At 35.4% G+C, this 21,535-nt stretch overlaps 1 protein-coding gene across 1 annotated transcript; it reads left to right on the top strand.

Moving 5' to 3' along the window:
* Window positions 1–86: 86 nt before the first annotated feature.
* Window positions 87–17,343, top strand: EXO1 (exonuclease 1). The gene is given in 14 exon segments (XM_041469978.1): window positions 87–247; window positions 2,395–2,514; window positions 3,396–3,519; window positions 4,351–4,488; window positions 4,699–4,911; window positions 6,265–6,452; window positions 7,290–7,386; window positions 7,993–8,209; window positions 9,113–9,127; window positions 9,130–9,403; window positions 11,031–11,496; window positions 11,998–12,099; window positions 15,236–15,429; window positions 17,202–17,343. Coding segments are annotated over 14 exon segments (2,451 nt in total).
* Window positions 17,344–21,535: the final 4,192 nt, after the last annotated feature.

Raw genomic sequence — 21,535 nt, 5'->3', positions numbered from 1 at the left:
TCGAGCGAAGGTCGGGGTGACCATCGGGAGCACTGAGCGCTCGGCTTGGGCTCGCTCCTCTCCTTCCTTCCCCGCTCGGCGGCATCATGGGCATCCAGGGCCTGCTGCAGTTTATCAAGGAGGCTGCCGAGCCTTCCCACGTGAAGAAATACAAAGGAATGGCGGTAGCTGTGGACACCTACTGCTGGCTGCACAAAGGCGCCTACGCCTGTGCTGAGAAGCTGGCCCGAGGAGAGCCCACGGATGTGTAAGTCTTTCTTACGTTTGTCTCAGCCCTTTTGCAAACTAAAGTTGTGTTAACTTGGTGTTTCTTGAACTAAAAACTAAGTTACAGTAATTTCGCTTCTTGATATTGATTCTGAATTCTGAGTTGAGCTCTTTAGAAATGGAGATTTTTGGCGATAAATAACTTTCCAGCTGTGGAAAATTTAAAAAAAAATTTTTTGAACTATATTTTGGAGAGAAACCTCTTAAAATAATTTTTTATGTATTTTATAATTTATATTTTTTTATACCCAAAGCTGCATCCATTAGGTTTTTTCCCTAGCACGTATCGCTCTCAACTATAATCTAATTTCTCTGATAAAATTCTGTACGTGCAATTCTTTAATTTGAAATTTAATATTATTTTCAGATACCTTTTTTGTATGCAAAGAGACTTTGTAAACACTTCTGTGACAAAGGTTGTAATGATGCCAAGGAATTTTGTGAGAATTGTGCTCTGAATAAGGCGTGAGATTTTTACTGAATGTACTACACTTTTAATTAAAGTAGCTTTTCTAAAACACGTTTACACAGTTACAGTTCTAGAGAAGGAAATGAACGAAAATTGTGGTCTTATTTCAGATTTAGCTCCACACCTTAGATCAGGTTTGCATGTCTTGCCCATCTCTGGAAATGTGGCTTGAGCTCTTGTTTTAGATTGGATATAGGTAAGGTTGAAGGGACCACAGGATGTCATCTCATTCAGGCTCCCTAAGAGAACATTACTTGGGGTTGTGTCCAGATGGCTTTCCAATATCTCCAGAGCAGGAAGAGACTCGAAAACCTCTCTGGCCAACCTGTTTCAGTGCTTGGTTACTTGCACAGCAAGGTAGTTCTACTTATATTCTAGTGGAATTCCCATGGTGTGGTTTCTGCCTGCTGCCTCTTGTCATATTGCTTGGCACCACCCAGGGACCCCTGGATCCATCAAATATTTGATTGGAGGCAAAAGAGAGTTGGTGCTTTGCAAATGAATTCAAATATTTACTGTTAAGAACTGTGGAATTTCAATCCAACCCTGCCTTGAAGGTAGTGGAGGTTCCTCAGAGTCCTGAGAATAGGATATGCTTCAGCTGAAGAAAAAATGACTGTGAGGAGAAATACTCATAGGAAACTTTGGAATAGTTGAATTTGATTACATGAGTACTTTATGGGCAAATCTTGTTTCCATGCGCATATGATCCTAGACTGGCACCTTAACTATAGTGTAGAGTCCTTTCATACTTTAAAATTCGTCTGGATGAAGGTATTATATAGCTACAGTGCTATTTGCTCCCATCTTTCAAAAATCATAATTATTTTTCTGTATTTTCCCTTCTAAATCTAGTTTCTTCCGTGCTCGTATCCTTACATTCTAAATGTTTCTAAATCCCATTCTGCTCCCTTCCTCTGTTGATGGGGTTGCTCTTGCTGTTTTAAACAGTGTCCTTAAAATAAAAAAAAAAAACAAACTCTTTTTTTCTTTGAACATCACTGCAGTATGCTTGCTTAGTGTTTACAACAGTTATTAGATCTTAGTTCTGTTCTGCTGATAAAATGATCTCATACAGATCTGTAGAAATTACAGGTAAGAAGATGAGGTCTGAGGGAATAAATAACATCTGGAATGCCCAACAAATATTTTTTCAAGAAATGGGTTTGAAGGCAGTGGAAGGTTGGAGAAATTAAATAACCCCCATCACTTCCAACTCTACGAAAGTGCATTTAATCTGCCTCTCTGGAGGAAGGTCATGCACTCTGCTTGTCTGCTTCCTGTTTCCCTGGCCATTGTGAATTGAGTTGCTGAAAGTAAAAAAACAATCCATGTTTTAACTGGTTAAGTTTTTGTCTCAATGTAGCAGAATCAACTGAATTATACTTGAATTCTTATTTCATTTTGTCTGGGAGAGAGGAGCAGTCAGCCCAGTTCTGAACTGGGAGGTGGATTGTTTCTCTTGGTAAAAAAATCAACCAAACTGCATGCAAGTGTTCTTAGTTTTTTTTTGTGATACTGTACAGCCTGTTATGATTTTTGAACAATAAGTAGTCCTAAATTTACAGTTCTCCTTTCCTGCAACTGGAAAATGTTTAATAGACTTGTGATTAACAAAATTTATCTCTCTTTTCTTACTTTTGTTATTGTTGATACAGTTATGTAGCTTTCTGTATGAAACTTGTTCATATGCTCCTCTCATTTGGAATTAAACCAATTTTGGTATTTGATGGATGTACCCTACCCTCTAAGAAGGAAGTGGAAAAGGCACGACGGGAGTAAGTACTGAAGTGTATTGATTTGCAAGCAAAGGAGTTTTATCACTACAGTAAAAATCAAAAACCCTTCAACTTCAGCTAGGAAGTAAGTTCTGGTAAACCTCCCTGAAATGTAGCATGATATTTTTTAATTTGCATCTAAAATCATACAAATTTCTTAGAGGTTTTATTCCAAAAATAGAGATGCACTTCATAAACGGAAGCCATTTTATAAAGGAAGGAAGTAAGCCTTTGAGCAGTAGTTCCTGTCATTAGAGGCTTTTAGTTTACGCACACTTGTGATCTCTGAACAAAAATTATTTTACCCAATATAATTTCATTTCAAAATAGTACCCCCTTCCTCATCTTTCTCTGCAACTAACAAGATAAAGTTGTTTCAAATTTGGATTCAGGTCCCTATAAATGGGAGTTTTCACTGAAGCTATGACAATTTTTCAGTAGTGGTTGTTATTTATAAAGTCTCATGAGACGTGCGCTTTCTTCAGCGTGAAGTGAACAATTTCCAATTGATGAAATTAAGTAAACTAGGTTTTCTGTCCTCTAAATCAATAACTATCTAGTGTCAGATAACTGCCAACTCCCATTACATTTATTTTACTGCAAGCTGAGTGGGTGCATTTCTTCTTTTACACTGCTGATTTCAGTTCCTATTTGTCACTGTTTTCTGAGAAAATCTCATAAATTCCAACATTCAAATCTAGTTGTTCTTGTCAATGCAATGATGTTGTTATTCTTTTGCTTTAAAAAATTATGCAGTGTCTCACATTTGGAAGGTGTTGCAATTTTCCCCCGTTTCTTACCTGTCTCTTAGCCCCTTCTGCTGTTTGTTCTTTTAAGTGAGAAATAATCTAAGATTGGTGATATTTTTGTCTTTCTTTCAGGAGGCGTCAAGCCAGTCTTCTGAAGGGGAAACAATTGTTGCAGGAAGGGAGACTGTCAGAGGCTAGAGAATGTTTTGGGCGTAGTGTAAATATTACCCATGCTATGGCTCATGAAGTTATTAAAGTAAGTTGTCAACATTATTGATAATGCCAGTTCAAAAAAAAACTGCAATAGGTAGCATATCCTACTCTTCATTTTTGTTGCTACATCACTGCTTATTCTATATAGGAAAGAAAAGTATTCCCACCTGCTTACTCTGTAATTGACTTGCATGTTATTGAATTGTGTTAGGCACGACTAACAAACTTGAAGTTTATTATGCCCATTTGTATAAATAATGATATGTCAAACAAAACATATCTCTTCCTCCTATGCACTGTATTTGAACCCATTTTACTCTTGCAGCACAAAAGATACCAACTTTTTTTTTTTAATTTTTTCCCTTTTCTAGTTTCTGAGCATAAAGTACAGAAAAAAATTTGGCTGTTAAAAAATTGTTCTAGTAGTTTTTTGCTATACTTTCAATGCAGTCATAGGGTCTTCATCAAAAAGTATTAACTTTGTTCTAGTACTGTTCTCTTTTGTCCAGAATATAACTTGCATGAGTTCAAAGCTGTCAGCTGTGGTCAGATGCAGTGTGTTATAAGAAAGGTTGTTTTTGTAAACCATATATAGATCTAAACTGCTTTAAAGTGGAGTTTTTGAATATGAAATATTGGGCTCTTACAGGGGGCAGGATGGGTGTGTGATTAAAAAGGTTTTGGCTTTTTAATATAGATGTTTTTATGATTTCAGATCTCTTAAGGTAATTACTGAAAAAAGGCAGGATGGATGTGTGATTAAAAAGGTCATGGTTTTGGCTTTTTAATGTAGATGTTTTTATGATTTCAGATCTCTTAAGGTAATTACTGAAAAATAATGCAAAGTACTTGTATGCTTCTTGTTTATGTACAGGCTGCACGAGCCCAGGGAGTTGATTGTATTGTTGCTCCTTATGAAGCTGATGCTCAGCTGGCTTATCTTAATAAGATTGGCATGGTTCAAGCTATAATTACAGAAGACTCTGATCTTTTAGCTTTTGGATGTAAAAAGGTATGGAAGAAAATACTAATTACCTCTTACTGATATTTGAAAAGCAGAGTTTGAAGATGCCAAATATGTTTGATGTGTGGACTAACTCTTCTACAGCAAATGTGGGAAACAGAAGAGATGAGAATAGCACTTTGCCTCTCTTGTTTCCACCAAGTGCAATGAACCACCTTATATGGGTGAAAATTGTTTTCACTTCCTCTTAATTTTCAGGTGTTTCTGAAAATTGACAAGTTTGGAAATGGACTAGAGATAGATCAAACTCGACTAGGAAACTGCAAGCAGCTTGGAAATGTATTTACAGAAGAGAAATTCCGCTACATGTGTATTCTTTCTGGTTGTGACTACCTCCCTTCAATTCATGGAATTGGGTTAGCTAAAGCGTGCAAGTTACTAAAATTAGCCAACAATCCAGATATTATAAAGGTAAACTCAGTTTTGCTTTGTGCTTTGTTTTTTGGGAGCCTATATCAGTATATATGAAATTTAACACTGAACTGAAAATATGAAGCATTCTTGTCTTCCTCCATTTTGAGGAGAATACTAAAAAGTATGTTTACCTTTTCTTAAAAAGGATTCCTTCCTAAACTTACTCAAGTGTTGAAGCTGATGTGTATTTATAAGAAAAATACCAAAGTAAACTTAGGTAAAGAATTGTTTTAATACTTCAAGGGTATATTCTGTTTGAAAGGAAACTTAATTTTTTTGTAAGACTTTGATATTTCCCCCGCCCCATTACTGCTTTCTTCTACTTCTGCAGATTAGTTATTAGAACTGCTCAATGAACTGTAACCTCTGTATAAGTACAGATTTATCTGTGTGGGGGAGGGGCAGAGATTGGGAATCCTATTTCATTACATACATATGGATATGGACATTCCTATATTAAAACCAGTGTGGAAGAAAAGTGTGACATGATGCGAAGCAAATTAATATAGGGTGGTTTTTTTCTTGTTCAATGTGTGAAATTAAAACAAAACTTGTATTAGGAAATAGAGTCTAAGAGGGTGGGAATAACTTCTGCATGGGTAGTAAGAGAGTAGAGAGGTTAAGAGCTAATAAGAAGAATACCCGATGGGGCTGTCCTGCAGGCAGGTAAATAATCCAGAAAAGCATTTTAATACGCAGTTTAATTAACTTAGGTGTGTTATCTTCTTTCTTAAATGACTTGTGTGTTTTAGTGTATTTATCTTTTTCTCTCACAGACAAAGAACCATGATTTTTAAAATTAAACTATTTTGTATCATATCGAGCAGACATCAGAGCAAACCAAACATAGTTTGGTTTTTGAGGAAGTAAAAAGGGAACTTTGAACTTTTCCCATGCAGATCTTTTTTTTGCTTTAATGTATGTCTGAGCAAAATTCCAGGGTTTATTCTGGTTAGTTTTACTTTTTTTTTTTTTTCCATTATTAGAACACCCACATATTGCTTATATGTCCTGATAATAGGAATGATAAAAATTTTATGCGCGTTACTTTAAATAAATACACCTTAAGGAGATACGTTTTTCTGATTTCTAATTTTGTATTGATTTATTTATTGAAGGAGATAGAAAAATTGAATTGTGTTATTTTTGTAATTGTAGACAATTTGAGTGGGAAAAGAATGTGCGAAGTTGTATTTTCTTTCCTTCCCCTATTTAAGTTGAATCTGCTTGTTGCAGTCGACACTCATTCTACATTTAATTACAAGCAAAGATAATTAATATTTGAAATGTATTTAACCTTTCACATAACCTGTTAAAATGAAACAGTTGAGTACTTTCTTTTTTTGACAGGTAATTAAGAAAATGGGGCAGTACTTGAAGATGAATATAACGGTACCAGAAGAATACATACAGGGTTTTACACGAGCTAATAATACATTCCTGTATCAGTTAGTTTTTGATCCTGTCAGCAGAAAATTAGTTCCTCTGAATGCTTATGGAGATGATATTGATCCAGAAGCACTAACTTATGCAGGACGGTATCCTTTGTGTTGAAAGGGTAGAATGGGGAAATAAGGGTGAGCTGATGTGGTATCTTACAATTTTCATTGCATCTGTGGTGTACTTAGATTTTTTTTTTTTTGTTGCATTCTTGTTTTGTCTAAAGCCTGGCTTTTTTGTAGTCTTAAACTTTCATGGGGGTTTTCTTCTTCTTTGCTCTGCTTTTAATCAATTTTTTTGAAGTGCAGGAGGTAACTAAATGACCTATTATTGATACAGGCAGAAGTTATTGATCTGGTTGTTTTCTTTAGAAAAAAAATTGTTAAACACAGTTTAAATATAAACTGACTGCTTTATGGCTGTCTTGAATTTCTGCCTCTGTTGTGTGCTATAATCTCTTCCAGTTTAATTCTTGCAATCTGTGCTCAACTCACTCTCTAATCTTAGCATTTCCTGTTTTACCAGATCCCTCTACCTATAGAAAAGGTAGCATTTTGCCACATCTGTGCAATGGAAATTTCAACATGTAAGATTAGGAAAATGAAGGAAGAGAGGGGACTGTTAATGTAGTTACTAGCTTTGTATGTTCAAGCCATCTGATCTCTGGCATTTGCAGAAATTAATAAGGAGAAAGTTGCTGCCTCTTCTGCTGCTAATTGAAGGATTTAATATTGACTTGTATGATTTGCCAAAGACTGCAGTTCTATTACAATTGCTGTTACATCAGATTGAGCCAGGAGTAGTAGTATTAATCCTTTGGGTTAATATTCTAGCCATGCTTTTTAGCCAAAAAATGGGAAAGCGGCTGTTAAAACTTTCATGGTAACTTTCAGTTGTTGACATTCAGATATTTTCCTTTACTATGATGGGAACAGACATGTTGGTGATGATACTGCTTTTCAGATTGCTATTGGCAATATTGATATCAATACAATGGAACAAATTGATAGTTATAACCCTGATACAGCACAGGTAACATCTTTATATTGAAGTTCGATATTAAGAATTTGATGTGGGTCTGAATGTTAACGGGAAAATGTGATTGAGTGTTATCCACAAATTAATTGTCTGTGAAAGCTATTCTGGTATTACAGAAACTGCATGCTCCCACAAACATAATTCTCTTTTTTTTTTTTTTTCTTTTTTTAAAGATAAAGTTTTATTTTTCATGGCATTTGACTTCAATATCTATTTTACTTTCAGATTTATTTGCTAAGTTCTTAAATCTATTTACAGAAGTAACTTGTTTAAAGAGAAAATTCTCAAAGAGCTTTGGATTTCTTCCAAGAAAAATCCTCAATTGTTTCTTGAATAGAAATAAATTTTAAGCTTTAAGTTTGGTCTCAGATGAGCAGTTAGTCACTTGTGCCATATTGAAATGAAGACATCATGGGAGCACAACAAGAAGTATGAAAAGCATAGGAATTGTGGGAACAAAAAAAAAAAAGGGTTTTTTGTGGACTGTGTCACTAGATGTGCAAATGTCAACATTTCCTTCCTTGTATGCTAAGTCAGGAAATCATATATAGAAGGCAAAATTATAAACCTGTGTCTTGGTTTTTAATTGTGTTTTTGTAGCCTGTGCAGCAGAGAAGTTGTGGCTGGAATGACCGACGTGATAATCATGTCAATAGTATTTGGAGCAGAGAATACAAGTTTGGCCCCACTGAAGATCCTGCTCCTCCTAAAATGCATTTCCCAGAGAAACCATTAACCAAAGGCATGGAGAAAATAATTAGTGTTAAAGGACTAAAGCTTGCAGGCAAAGAGCTCTTGTCAAAAAGGCCAAGGAGTGGTATGTTTATATTAACTAAGTATATGAACAATGGTAGAAGGCTGTGGAAAAAGAAAGTATTTTATTTTGTACTTTGTGCTATGTGGCTTTAGAGGCTTTACTCTTGAATGTTATTGTCTGTATTCTGTTTTCAACAGTCTACAAGACTAACAAGCCATAATATTAAAGCCTAGATGATGATTAAGGGTGACAGCAAACTTTCAACAGGCCTTGGTCTTAATGTTCTTTGGTTTGCTCTAAAACTCTGGTGGTTTCAATTTCAGGTTATGTTTAAAACGAGCTGTATTTTGATATAGTTTTGGTTTAAATTTCTGTCTTAAAATGGCTTGTGAAGAAGTTAAAACAGCCTGTTTTTCCTAGCATTGATATTAGGCCAGACTGAAAACATAAAAAATGTTTTCTATACTCAGACTGTGCTGCATCTATCCCCTGTATATCTTTATGCCAAATTTTTCACTTTCTCTAGTGCATCTCTGTTATATTGTCTTCTATGCCACCTGAGTTATATGTGCTCAGATAAACTGTGGGCTTGTAATAGAAGAGGCACTTATTGCTCCTATTGTGCTTTATGCTAAGTGTTTTCCACTGCTTCCTTTGCTTTCTGGTTATACTGCTGGGGCTTTCTGTTTTTCCTTTGTTAGTCCTGGTATCTTCCTATTCCCTTGCTTATCAAATTCTGTAGGTAGTTTAGCAACCTGCCTCTAAATCAAATGTAGTTTCATTGTAGTTTTTCTGTCTTCACTCCATCTACCTTTTCACAGAGTTATTTTTAAGGCTATGTACTAGAAAACAATGGCATTAAAGACATCTAAACTCTATTTTCTTACCAGACCTTACTAATATTTTTAGGCCTGTGAGAGTAAATATGTAATGTTTAGTTATCTCATAACTGGTTAATTGTAGAATGTGCTTTTACAGTGAGCTTAAATTGTCTGTAGATTCAGAAGAAGTCTCAGATGGAGATCTGTTGAAGCAATATTCATTTTCAAAAACAAAAAGAATCAAGAAGGAGAATGATAATGATGGTCAAGCACAAAAGAGTGCGTCAGCAATACAAAGCCTTGATTCTCCAGGAATTTCCATCACTCAAGAAAGCTCTGACTCACTACCCAGAGTTAGAAATAAATTTGCTTCATTTTTACAAAGGAAAAACAAAGAGAAGGATGCTGTAATTGTTCCAGGAACAAGAAGCAGGTATGCCTATGTCACATGTTTTCAAAGTAGCAAAATACTGCTTTCTGTCCTGGTTGCTGAAATAGCCAGAATACTGAAAGTAGGAAAAGTGCTACCTCAAACTTTTTATGCAGCTGTATTGCATCTCAGCCGAGATGGTGGCTCCTTTGTGCTAGGCATGCTATCTTTTCTGAGACAGATAATGTTCATTTTTTACTGCTGAAGTGAAGACTGAGACTATTCACAGAATGGTATGGTTTGGTTTGGAGGGGACCTTAAAATCATCACATTGTACAGCCCCCGACATTGTCAGGACACCTTCTACTAGACCAGGCTGCTCAGAGATTCATCCAACCTGCTCTTGAGCACTTCCAGGGGTGGGGCATCTGCAGCATCTCTGGGCAACCTGAGTTCCAGTGCACCACCACACTCACATTCACCACAAGGTGAAGAATTTCTTCTCAGAATCTAATTTCAACCTCCTTCAGCTTAAAATCATTCCCTCTTGTCCTGTCACTACATGCCTTTGTGGAAAGTCCCTCTCCAGCTCTCCCTTAGGTTCCCCTGTAGGTACTGCAAGGTGCTATAAGGTCTTCCTGGAACCTTTTCTTCCCCAGGCTGAACAACCTGGAGAAGAAAAGCTTTCTCAGCTTTACTTTGTAGGAGAGATGTTCCAGCTCTGTGATCCATTTGGTGGCTCTCCAGAAAATATTAAATATCTCTGTGTAACAAAATTAATTAGGAGTTGGCTGGGTTTTTTTTTTCAGGTAAATGACATGTGATATATCTCAAAAAAAACCAAGGATAGCTACTTGTGGCAAATATATAAGCAGTTAATGAATTAATGGACTTAAGTTGACTGGGCTTCTTGTTTATTTCAGTAAAGCTAAACCTGGTCATACTCAATGACAAATATCTATTCTTATCCCATTGCATTCAGCTGACACTACTGATCTCTGCAGCATCACTTTGAGAACGGGGACTTTGTTAGGTTAGTTTTTTTTTCACTTAGTCCTGTTTGGTCACATCTACTTGGTTTTGTTTTACAAAACATTATCACAGTTAAATATATTATTGAGTAATTTTTATCTTAAATAATCTGCATATTTTTGAGCTGTGCAGTTTTACAGAGCAGTCTGAAGGTATTAGTTTTAAAGCGTACCTTTCTGAGCTGAAAGTTTTGGAAAGTTTTTTATTGCATGAAAAATTAAGAGTTGTCACTGATGATAGGTTCTTCACTAAATCTGTGCTCAGTATTCTCTAGAGCTGCTGCTATAGCATAGAAGAAAAAGTAGTAAGGGTCTATTTTCCTTGATAAGTGGTGCTGAAGTATTTCACTACTAGCTTTATCATTGTTAATTAATATAGTCTTAAATTTTGTAGGCTTTCGAGATGTTTCTCATTCAGGTGAAGAATCTTCTTAGCGTTTCTGTCAAAGAATGCCATTTTTACAGATGCTTTTTCCTGCTCTTTTATTAATTTTTTTTTTCTAAATATCTCCCTGAGGGACTTTTCCTGTCGCCAAAATAATTTGTCTGCAAGTATGCCTTGAAAATAAAATTGATGGATAGAGACAATGATGCAAATGAGTATGCCATCGTCAATAATTTTCTTCCCCATTGCTTTTGCCTTTTTTTTTTTTTTTTAGGTTTTTCTGCAATGATGCAGTTATGCTTGACGGTAGAGCAAAGAAGGAAGATGGTGATCTAGCTCAAGATGTTGAGCAGGATTGCCAGAAACAGCAAGTAAAACATGTAGCTGAAGATGTTTCTAGGTTTTCAGAAACTGAAAAATCATCACGCACTGTCTTTATGCCTCCTGGAGAAATGCAGAAAAGTTGTTCCCAGTGGTTTAGCAGCCTCAAAAGTAACTCAGGAAATCTTGGTCTACCTCATACTGTATTTTCACAGCAGTTTCACCAACGCAGAAACAACTGCATTGTATCCCAGGAAGATCAGATTAATGTGGCAGTGTGTGATGAATCAGAGGACGAGTCCTCCCCCTTAATAGAACTGGAACAGTCATCAGAATCTCATGGGTCTTGTAAGCCATCAGAATGCAGTTTGGAGTCTTCAGAAATCCTGCAGGCGTCCAACAACAGCTTAGGTGTAAAGGTAAGAAAATTAGACATTGTTTCAGCACTTGTTTTCACTTTAAATTATAATAGAAATTATTCAGTGAAGTCTCCTTTTCAGAATGATGCCCTACAGATGATGCAGCTTGTGCTAACAAAACTTATCTCTAAATAGAATCACAGGATGATCATGTTCTTGTCAATGCTTAACATAATTGTACAGAAAGGATTGACATACTAGCTTAAAGAAAATCTGTTCTCTGGTTGTAGTTTTTTTTGAGTCTTTCTGCTGCTATCACTGCAGTGCCTCATAAAAACACCTGGTAGGCAACCTTTTGTTCTCTGCTTTTAGTCCCTGAAGTGCTTTCGGGAGCATATGCATGCCTTTGTAGTATTGCTTGCTAAAAACCAGATTTTTATATGAGCTCTTGGAACTGCTGAAAACATTGTAGCTTAAAGTATATACATGTAGATATGAAAACATATATTGTGTTTAGAAAAAGGCAACTTTTTTTAAAACCAAATCAATTTTCTCTTGAAGGAATCTGACTCTAGTTCAAAACTGAATGATGATCAATGTTCTCTGTCTGGGCTATTTTCTGATGTTCAAACTAACAAAAAAATTACAATCATAAAGACCAAGGTAAGAATTACTTTAATTTTATGAGCTTTACTAAACTCTGAAAATCACTTTCTACTAATTTTAGAACTTGTAATGATAAACTCAAGCAATGCAAATGTTGACAAGACAAAGCTTTATTCTTGGTTATCTACCCTGGTGCTGGGGTGAAATATAACCACCTGTAATTGATAACAGAGTTACAACTTGTTTGGGGATTTTAAGCACTTCAGTGTAAAGTAAGCCAAGGTAAGGCAAGTAAATCTATTTCAGGTTTTATGATATAAATTGCAGCCATGTTCACAGTCCAGATACAGTCATAAGATGCAACTGTAATTTGACTTCTCTGTGTTTCCTTGTATGAATAAGAATAAATTTATGTTCTTTGTCTTTGGAACATTTCTAAGAGCTTAATGTATTTGTTTAGTTTGTAACTTCTAAGACATTAACAGCCCTGACTCCTTGGGTGTTGTCATTAGAATTGGCCAAAAGATGTAAGAGACAGATGTTTTCTATGTATGCCCTCTAGGTTTTGGGTAGACAGACTAAAAATCACAAGCTTCTCTCTGCCAGACAAGAATATTGTGTGTTTTGTAAAACAGTGACATCTTGTGGTTATTGTTAGGAACTTATTTGCTAAGGAGTAAGTTACATTTGTATTTTGGAACATTAACATTTTTCCTACTTTTCCTCAACAAGACTGAGCAAGAAAATCATCTGGGCATTCAGAATTTTTATTACTTTGGTTTTAAAGCTGTGTTTAATATGTGTTACATTATTTTGCTTACCTTAGAAGGTATATTGGGAGATTGAATATATTACATCTTGGGGGATCACATTATGGAAGTACTGATGTAATATAAGCATCAAAAAAAAATTTCACCATGCTTGGAGCCCTTCAGAAAAGAAAAACTGCTGAAAATCTGTGAGGACAATAGGGTTAGTTTAAAGCAAGTGGCTAGTGGGAGGATTTCCACCACTTATTTCCATGGCCATGAATTCTCTTTTCTTCTGATATGTGCTGGGAATAATAATTATAAAGGATTACATCAGAAAACTGCCTTGGCCCAAAAGTAACCTGACAACAATAAACAACCAAAATGTCAGTCATATTGTAGATTGGGCCCACCTAGACTCTTGGACTCCTGTGAGTTGTCGCACCAGTAAGACCATGGGAGAGCGAAGGCAGAGATAAGGAGCATCGCTTTTGGCTCAGTTTTCTCTTACAATTTATTAAAATCTTGTTAGGATATTTATTGGGATCCTGCCAGTGTGAAAAAAGGGAAGTGTGTGCTGATGTTAAATACAGCAAAAGATACCAAAGGGGAAAATCAGTTCCAGATTTAGGGAAGAAGCAGTTAATCACATAATGCATACTTTATTCTGATATTGGTAAGCTCAATATCAGATATGTAGATTTACTTACAGAAATTTAATAACTGGGGGAGGCAATCTGAAAAGTTTGTCAGCTCTTATAGTGGTTCCAGTGCAAAACAGGAAGTGCTACCTACTCAATTCTAATATCAAAACTAGTAGAAGCTTTTTACTAAAAAATGTCTAAGTGATATAGAACTCCCTAAGACCTCAAGATTTTCCTATTATGCTATTTCAGCTGTGCTTTTTACTGCTAATTTTTCACAATTGCTGTGAGCTCAGCAAAGAGTCTAATACTCGTAACAGAAAAGAGCATTCTGTTCTGGCTTTAAATTTCTTAGCCTACTTTTGGGTTAGCTAAATTAAGTTCTAACTCAGTTGTAATTCAGTACTACAGGGATATGTAGGATTTAGGTGCCTTCGTGTGCTGCAAAAATACGAGGTGATAGATAAAAAGCAAAATACTATAAAGCAGGCAGTTCTAAGATTTTACTTTATTCTTCCTAATATTCCTGTTCCAATTTTTAGCTTACATTCTAAACACTTTTTTCCCCTCCTTGGAATACCAAGATCTGCTTTATATATTTAGGTAGAAACAATGCAATTTCAAGAACAGAATCATAGAATCATTAAGGTTGGAAAAGACCTTTGCAGTCAGGTCTAGGTGACAACCCAGTTCTGCCATGTTCACCACTGAACTGTATCCTGAAGTGCCATATCCACACAATTTTTGAACGCTTCCAAGAATTGTGATCCTGCCACTGCTCTGGGCAGCCTGTTCCAATGCTTTACAACCCTTTGCAGGAAGAAATTTTTCTTAATATCCAATCTTAACCTCCCCTGGTGCAACTTGAGGCCATTTCCTCATGTCCTATCAGTAGTTGCCTGGAAGAAGACGCCAACTCCCACCTGGCTACGCCTTCCCTTCAGGCAGTTGTAGAGAGTGATGAGGTCACCCTCGAGCCTCCTCTTCTCCAAGCTAAACACTCCCATCTCCCTCAGCTGGTCATCATCAGACTTGTGCTCCAGACCTTTCACCAGCTCTACTGCCTGTCTCTGGACTCATTCCAGTGTCTCGCTTGTAGACAGGGACCAAAACTGAGCACAGTATTTGAGGTGAAAAAAAGTATGTAACAAATGTGTGTGGTGGGATGGCAAAATGCCATGATGTTTAAGAAATAACTAAGCTATGAATTCTCTTTGAAGAAAAGGCTGCTGAGATGTTCCAATTTAAGTCTGGTTGCATTTAAGAGAGAGATTCTGGCCAAGCACAGCTTTTCTCAGCCCCTGGTATAGCAATTGGATAAGAAAGTCCAGCTAGAGGTCTAATGATCCTTGGGGTCATCGTAGTGTTACCTGTGCTCTTGCTTATGGCTCCATTGTCGTGAAATCTGAGTGAAACTCGCAGGTAGTGATACCAGAGAGTTGATGCTCTTAAAATTCTAAAAGATGTCATTACATGAGAACACAACAGTCTTCAACTGATGAAAAAATAACTATTCAGTAGGTTTTAAAAACTGAATTCAAAAGAAATTAGTATTTACAACCTTAATATGAAGACTTATGGAAGCGAATTTGCCAGTTCTTACAGCTGCATTATGTCTTTTGTTTGAGATGCCATTTTTTAGATTATAGACTATCTAAATATACTTTGTTGTGGCATTTCAGATTGCATTATCTCAACACAATGTAAAACACTTTTTTTATTATAACCTTTGCAGCATGATATCTGTTGGTTGCAGGTTGTCATTTTAACCATGTGTATTGCAATATTAAAATCCCCCAGGTTCCAGGATTGCGTAAATCCAGTAACATAAGATCACGTATGGTAACAAAGCTCAAGCCATTGATACCAGCCAAAGTAAGTGGACTAAGCAGGAAACTGTCACCTGTGCAGAAGAGAAAGGACTGTGATACTGAAAATAAGCTGGGGCTGCAATCCACTATTGGGGAACTCTGGAAAAGCTTCCAATTTAAAAGGTGAGTTGCTTTAACCCTTTACTTAGTACACTGCATGCTTTTTTACCAAAGAAACCATTTTCAAAGCAGACTCTATGCATGTTCTCAATACAATTCAATAAGGATAACAGTGCAAGATTATATATTTTCTACATAGCATTTATTGTTTCCTAAGCTTGATGTAAATATGAAGCATGGGTTTTGGTAAATATGCTTTTATAATTAGTTTTTTCTTTCTAACCAGGAAAAATAACTAAAATTCACTTACTGAATTTTATTGATAATTACATTTACTTTACCGTAATTGACATGAAAATAATTGCCATTGTTTACCATCAAACACCAAAAATCATTTATTGACCTAAATGCAAAAGCTGCCTTAAAGTTGCTAAATTTAACTGAGTACAAGACTGCTTCTATTTAACTCTGTGTCCCTCACATTTGGAGATGGCTGATTGTCAGAAGTATTCTGCGTTCAAGATAACAGTGAACTGATGGACTATTTCTGTTAGTGAGAGTATCTGGTTACAAGAGACATTCTTGCACATTATAAAATTCTATTGCTTTTCTTTGTGGAGATGACTTTTCTAACTTGAAGTTTCTGCAAATAGCTTCAAGATTTGAATTTGAAGGGCAACTATTACTTTTTAAAAGTACAACAGAACCTGAAGTGTAGTTATTCTGACTTACACTATCTCCATGGGCTCAGATAAAAATTCCTGGTGGCAAAGTTTTCCCAGCTTTAAGTAGCAACCTCAACTTTGAATAAATAAGTCTTATTTAAATTAAATTATTTTCACTAAATGTGAGTATGACATAAGTATTCTTTGCACTGAGTAGTAAATGTTGATATTGGTGAGCATGTGTTAAGTCAGATGAATGTATTTTAGTAAGTTTGGGCCTTTAGGGTAGGTCATTATAAACAAACAACCATTTTCTGTTTAAAAAGTATGACTTAAGGTATTTACATTTTTAGAAATCTTACTTTTTATTGTCTTCCTTATGGGCTGTAAGAATGATTGACAGTTTCAAGGAAGAAGTGAAAGTGTTTTTGTATTTATTGCTTGACCTCTATTTGGGAATGTCTGACCAGGGTTGCTCACAGGGAGAAAATTCATAAATTTGGATTTGTCAGAATACAGGCAGATAGAACAGTGTGAGCTTGACTCCCACCATGCACATTTTATCCATCCAGTTGTTGTTGGCTTGTAACCTCTGGGTATTTATACTATAGATACATATTTTTCTGTTACTTCTATGTAAGCAATAATTGATTAGCTTTTCGGGGATTTTTTTCTCAACACATTTCACAAATTGGGTTTTTTACTGCTAGAACTTGCTTAGCTTTTTTTTTTTTTTTAAGATGTTTCTAAATTAGCCTTATGCTTTAACAATTGTTACCTTATGGCAAATACATCATGTGGGACACTAACCTGTTCCGCCTCAATATCAAGGCTCACAGGAGATATATATAAAACTACACTTATTCAGAAGACTTAAATGTTAAGGAGGCATGTACATCCCAAAGTAGGGTGGGGTACATACAGTCTTTCATAAGTAAAGCTAACAACTATCATTCTGTCACTTTCAGTGAAGTTGTTCAGTTGTACTAAAATTGAAATTAAAACTTTGCATCACAAATTTTTATTTTTTACTTATTCAAAGGTGGAGTGGGTAGTTAGGTGAGAGGTCTTGCTTTGTTTTAACCTGTATATTTTTACAGGCTTGTGGTTAGGAACACAAAGTATCATAACATTCTTCAATTTTGTTTTGTCTTTGTTTTTTTTGTGCAGAGACTATGAAAAACTTCCTTCTTGTAGAAAGTCAGATCCTTTGTCTCCAATCAAAGATAATATACAGCTCACTCCAGAAACAGAAGAAGAAATCTTTAATCGTCTAGAATGCAGTCATGTTCAGAGAGCTATATTCCAATGAACTGTATGCTGTTCATGATGGGATGGATTTTTAATCATTGTCAAAATTTACCTTTTGGATATTTCATCAATATATAAAAGATACTTTGAAAACCAGCAATGTACTTTAGTCTGACTAGTGATTTATCATTTCTTTTATAAAAGTGTGAATTCAAAGGTACAGTTCAATACTGACTGGAATAAAATAATTTAGATTCCCCTGTTCTCTTATTCAAAGTCCCCATGCTAAATTTTTCTCCAAACACTTTTAGTTGCCTCTGGGCAATGTATGTCTCACATACAATCCAAGTTTCTACAAGAGCAGCAGAAGTTTATGTCTTAATTTGTAATAATTAATTTTTTTTTGCCTCTTTCTTTTTTCCTCTTGAGGCTAATCTGGCTTCAGTACAGGTTTAAAACTGCTGTTAAGTGTGCACGACAGTCTGCAGTATACTTCCAGCAGTCTGATAACTATTTCTTTTCCCTAGAAGGTAAGATTTGCTCTCTTGACAGTTGGCTTTCTGTTTGGTTCAGTCATGTTGGTGGTAGGAATAACTGGGGGTCTGCAGAAAGGAATATCACAAATATCTGATCCCCGAATTGTCACATTAATAGAATGCAATCCAAAAAAATATAATGTATTCTTCTGTTTAACATGTCTGTTTCACGTTTATATTCTTCTCCAACAACAGACAAACACCTAAAATGCCAGTCCTCAGAGGTAGGGTCACAAAACAGCATTGTCATCACAACAGGCCAAGCTTAGTGTTCAGCTAAAGGGAAAGGATGCAGAAGACTAGAGCCCTTGCTGTTTTTGACTCAATTACCATGAAATAGTATGATGGGATGTCAGATTTTTACCCTGCAAATCAGGATTTGAGTCACTGTTAAAGGTATGTTTGAAACTTTCCTATTTTTAGAAATGGATAGTATTTCTGCAGCAGATGAAAGTACAAAAAGATATCTTAACCTGTGAAATATATATATTTTCCATTCCTGAGGTTAATGCTTTCAGCCTTTGAGCTTTTTGCAAGAGTTTCAAGTTTGAAATTACCTATGAGAGGCAGAGGTTTTTAGGTTGCAATGTACTTTTTTTTTCTCTCTAAGAGAATGTCCATCTATGAAACTGAAGTGACCGCCTGAATTAAATTACAAAGAAGCTACTTAAAAGAAAAATTTGATTCCCAAATTTGTGGGATCATCCCTCTTATTTCTACTTTTTTATTGAAGGTATGGGATACAAGGAATTGAAGCAATGATGCTCTAGGATGGGCTTTCTCTCATACGTGCACCACTAGAAAATCCTCACCACTGAAAAGCAGTATTTTAATGTTGATCTTCAGTGAGAGCTATCTCAGGTATGATGTTACAAATGTAGGGCAGGGATAAATGTTTGTGTTTCCAGTCATGGAACTGTTGCCTAGGATGAATTTTTGTATTCCTACAAATATAATAAAAATGACCGAATGAGTCTTTGAAGGGAAAACAGAAAAGTAGTCTGTTTTCATCCATTGCTTATTTGTTGGTGTGGGAGTCTGCAAGGTTTTTAGTACAGTACATCCTTGCATTTTTCCTGCCCCTTCAATCAAAGGGCCACTTGTTCCTGTTTTATCATCATAAGAGACAAACTACTTATTTTTGTGCTATTAAGGACAGGTAATTTTAAAGGATTATGTGCAAGCTACATTGTATGTTCTTAAAGCAGATTTCTTAAAAACACTTCTGTATAGTTCTGATATAGTTTGTGTTTTTGAGGTCTTGGGTACTGACTTCACATTACAGAGGATTCTTCTCAGGAATAGAGGCATCTGTTACATTACATATAAATATGTGTAAGCATATAATAGCTTTTAAGTTTTATACTTCTAATGTGGAGTTATTGTGTTGGTGTTTGCTCTGTGGAAGGTTATGAATAACATAAATAACATAAATAACATAATAAATAGAAAATGCAAATGAATTGGTGCAAAACTTTATTCCTGAGTTTAATAGGGTAGGGTAATATTCCATAGTAAAAGTTATTACATATCAGAATAGGAGAAATTATTACAGATTTTTTTATTACAAATTATTATTATGATGGCCTGAGGAGGATAAAATATAACACAATGAAAAGAAAAAGGGGAAAAAAAAACATGGAGGAAAGAGAGTTTGGTGATTTTAAAAAAGCAGGCATTTAAGAGCTGGGTAGTTGGAAAACAAGAAGTGAGTAGGAGGAATTGAAAGCAACTGGCAGACAGAGGCATGTGTGTTGCTTGCTTTATAATCTCATAAAATACTAAATATACCTTTTTAATATCTATAATATTTCTAATTTTATCAGCAGACTTGAGTATTTTTACAAAATTGATGGCATTGCTAAACCATATTAAAAGAGTAAATCTGGTCTAGAAAAACTAAATTTACTAATGGTGGTCTAATCAAGCTTCACCTTTGAAAGTGCTGGCTGGCCATTCATCAGAATTCTCATTTGACCTATAAATATGCAGTATTACAGAAAATTAACGTGAGAGTGTGATCATCCAAATCCAGTCGTGGTTTTGAAACTATAGGTGACTTGTCCAAATCAATTGAGTATTTCTGCTTAAATCATTTTATTCCTTCTCACACAGGTCAATACAGTAAAGTCATTTTTATGAGTGCATGTGAACAAGGATGTGTTGAGGTCAATAAGCAGCTATTAGCATCCTTTTTTTAACAATTAGCTAATTCTGTTAAACTAAATACAATTTTAGATATTTCACCTCACCATTTTTTCTCCAGTGAAGATGATTTTAAGTTAACTGATGTTAACTTTAGTGTATTAAAATCATTTTCATTAGCAAACACAATGACCTTCAATGTTCACCTGAATTACAATGAACATTTTTTTTAAAGTTTTAGGTAGAGCTAAATAACATAAGTATTGATTTATAAATAATTTCTAGTTTAAATATAGAGAACACTGACTTCTGAGATTATGGTTGCTAAATGCAAGAAACCACTGAACATTTTTGGTGGGTTTTTGTTGTTGTTTGGTTGTTTTGTTAATAACGTAAATTGCTAAGCAGAGTAGAGTTCAGTTAATGGTCTAAAATCTGATCAAAACTAAGCTGGATTGTCCTGTGTCCAATATTATATGTATGTTCAGAGGCTTCAATAGGCTAATATTTGCATTGGCTTAAAAGTCTGCTTCTTGGAGGTCAGTCACAGTAAGAACATCCATCTTCTCACTAAACTATAAAAATGATACAATTTTGAAGGCTTCTGTGGTTTGTCTTGTTTTTCTTGGTTTCCTGTGTCTGGCATGCACATTTTGCCAATGCCAGAATCCTGAATTGTTATCAGTTGCACAAATTTCTGTCTGACAAAGACCAAGAGACTGTCGGTTTTCTTCATGTTAATGTGGATTTTGCCCACTTTTGATTGCACAACATTTAATAGCTTCAGGCATGCAACATTATGCTTCTATGTTCTGGTCAGTATTTTTAAGTCAAATTTCAGCTGGCTTTGAAGAAGGAAAGAAAAAAAAGCATACCTACTGGCAGTGCTTAGCTGAATAAATACAAGCTCCATATAAGTATCACCATATTTGTACTAATGCATCTTTCGTGTACCCTCAGGTTTCTTTTTTAAACAATTCTTTAAAACACATAAAAGCTTTGCATAACAGATAAGTTAGGATAGTCAAAGTGTAATTTTGGGGTTGATTTTTTTGTTTTGTTTTTGGGGGTTTTTTGCGTTTTTTTGGTTTTTTTTTTCTGGCTGCCAGTATACTATTTCCTCAGCAAAAACAATGTGAAAGATTCCCTTTCTTTGCCCTAGCCCACATTTTGATTTATTTATATATTAAACCATCAAAGTGCCTTCTTATCTGCTTTTTAAGCTGGCAGAGGCAAGTGGAAAGAAGGAATTTTGTAAATTTTCTGGAAAAGTTACAGTAGTCTGCGGTAGCAATTTCCCCAAAACTGATTGTTTGGTCTGTCTTCAAAACAGTCCACTGAAGATTTCTGTAATTTCCCAGGTTATAGATTATTATTCTAATCTTATTTACTCAACCTTGAAGTTAGTTCACTGACATCATTACTTGTCTTCAAGGGAACACTGACTACTGAACTTTACAGCTAAGTTTCATTCCCTCTTTCATTCCCTCTTTCAAGTTTCATTCCCTCTTTCAAGTTTTAGACTTGCTTCATAGTGATGGCATGAAAATGGAACAGTAATTTAAAATATGC

Source organism: Pyrgilauda ruficollis, unplaced genomic scaffold, assembly GCF_017590135.1.
Source record: "Pyrgilauda ruficollis isolate IOZ18807 unplaced genomic scaffold, ASM1759013v1 scaffold24, whole genome shotgun sequence".
In the NCBI taxonomy this organism is placed as follows: Eukaryota; Metazoa; Chordata; class Aves; order Passeriformes; family Passeridae; genus Pyrgilauda; species Pyrgilauda ruficollis.
This window is presented reverse-complemented; position numbering and strand designations above follow the sequence as displayed.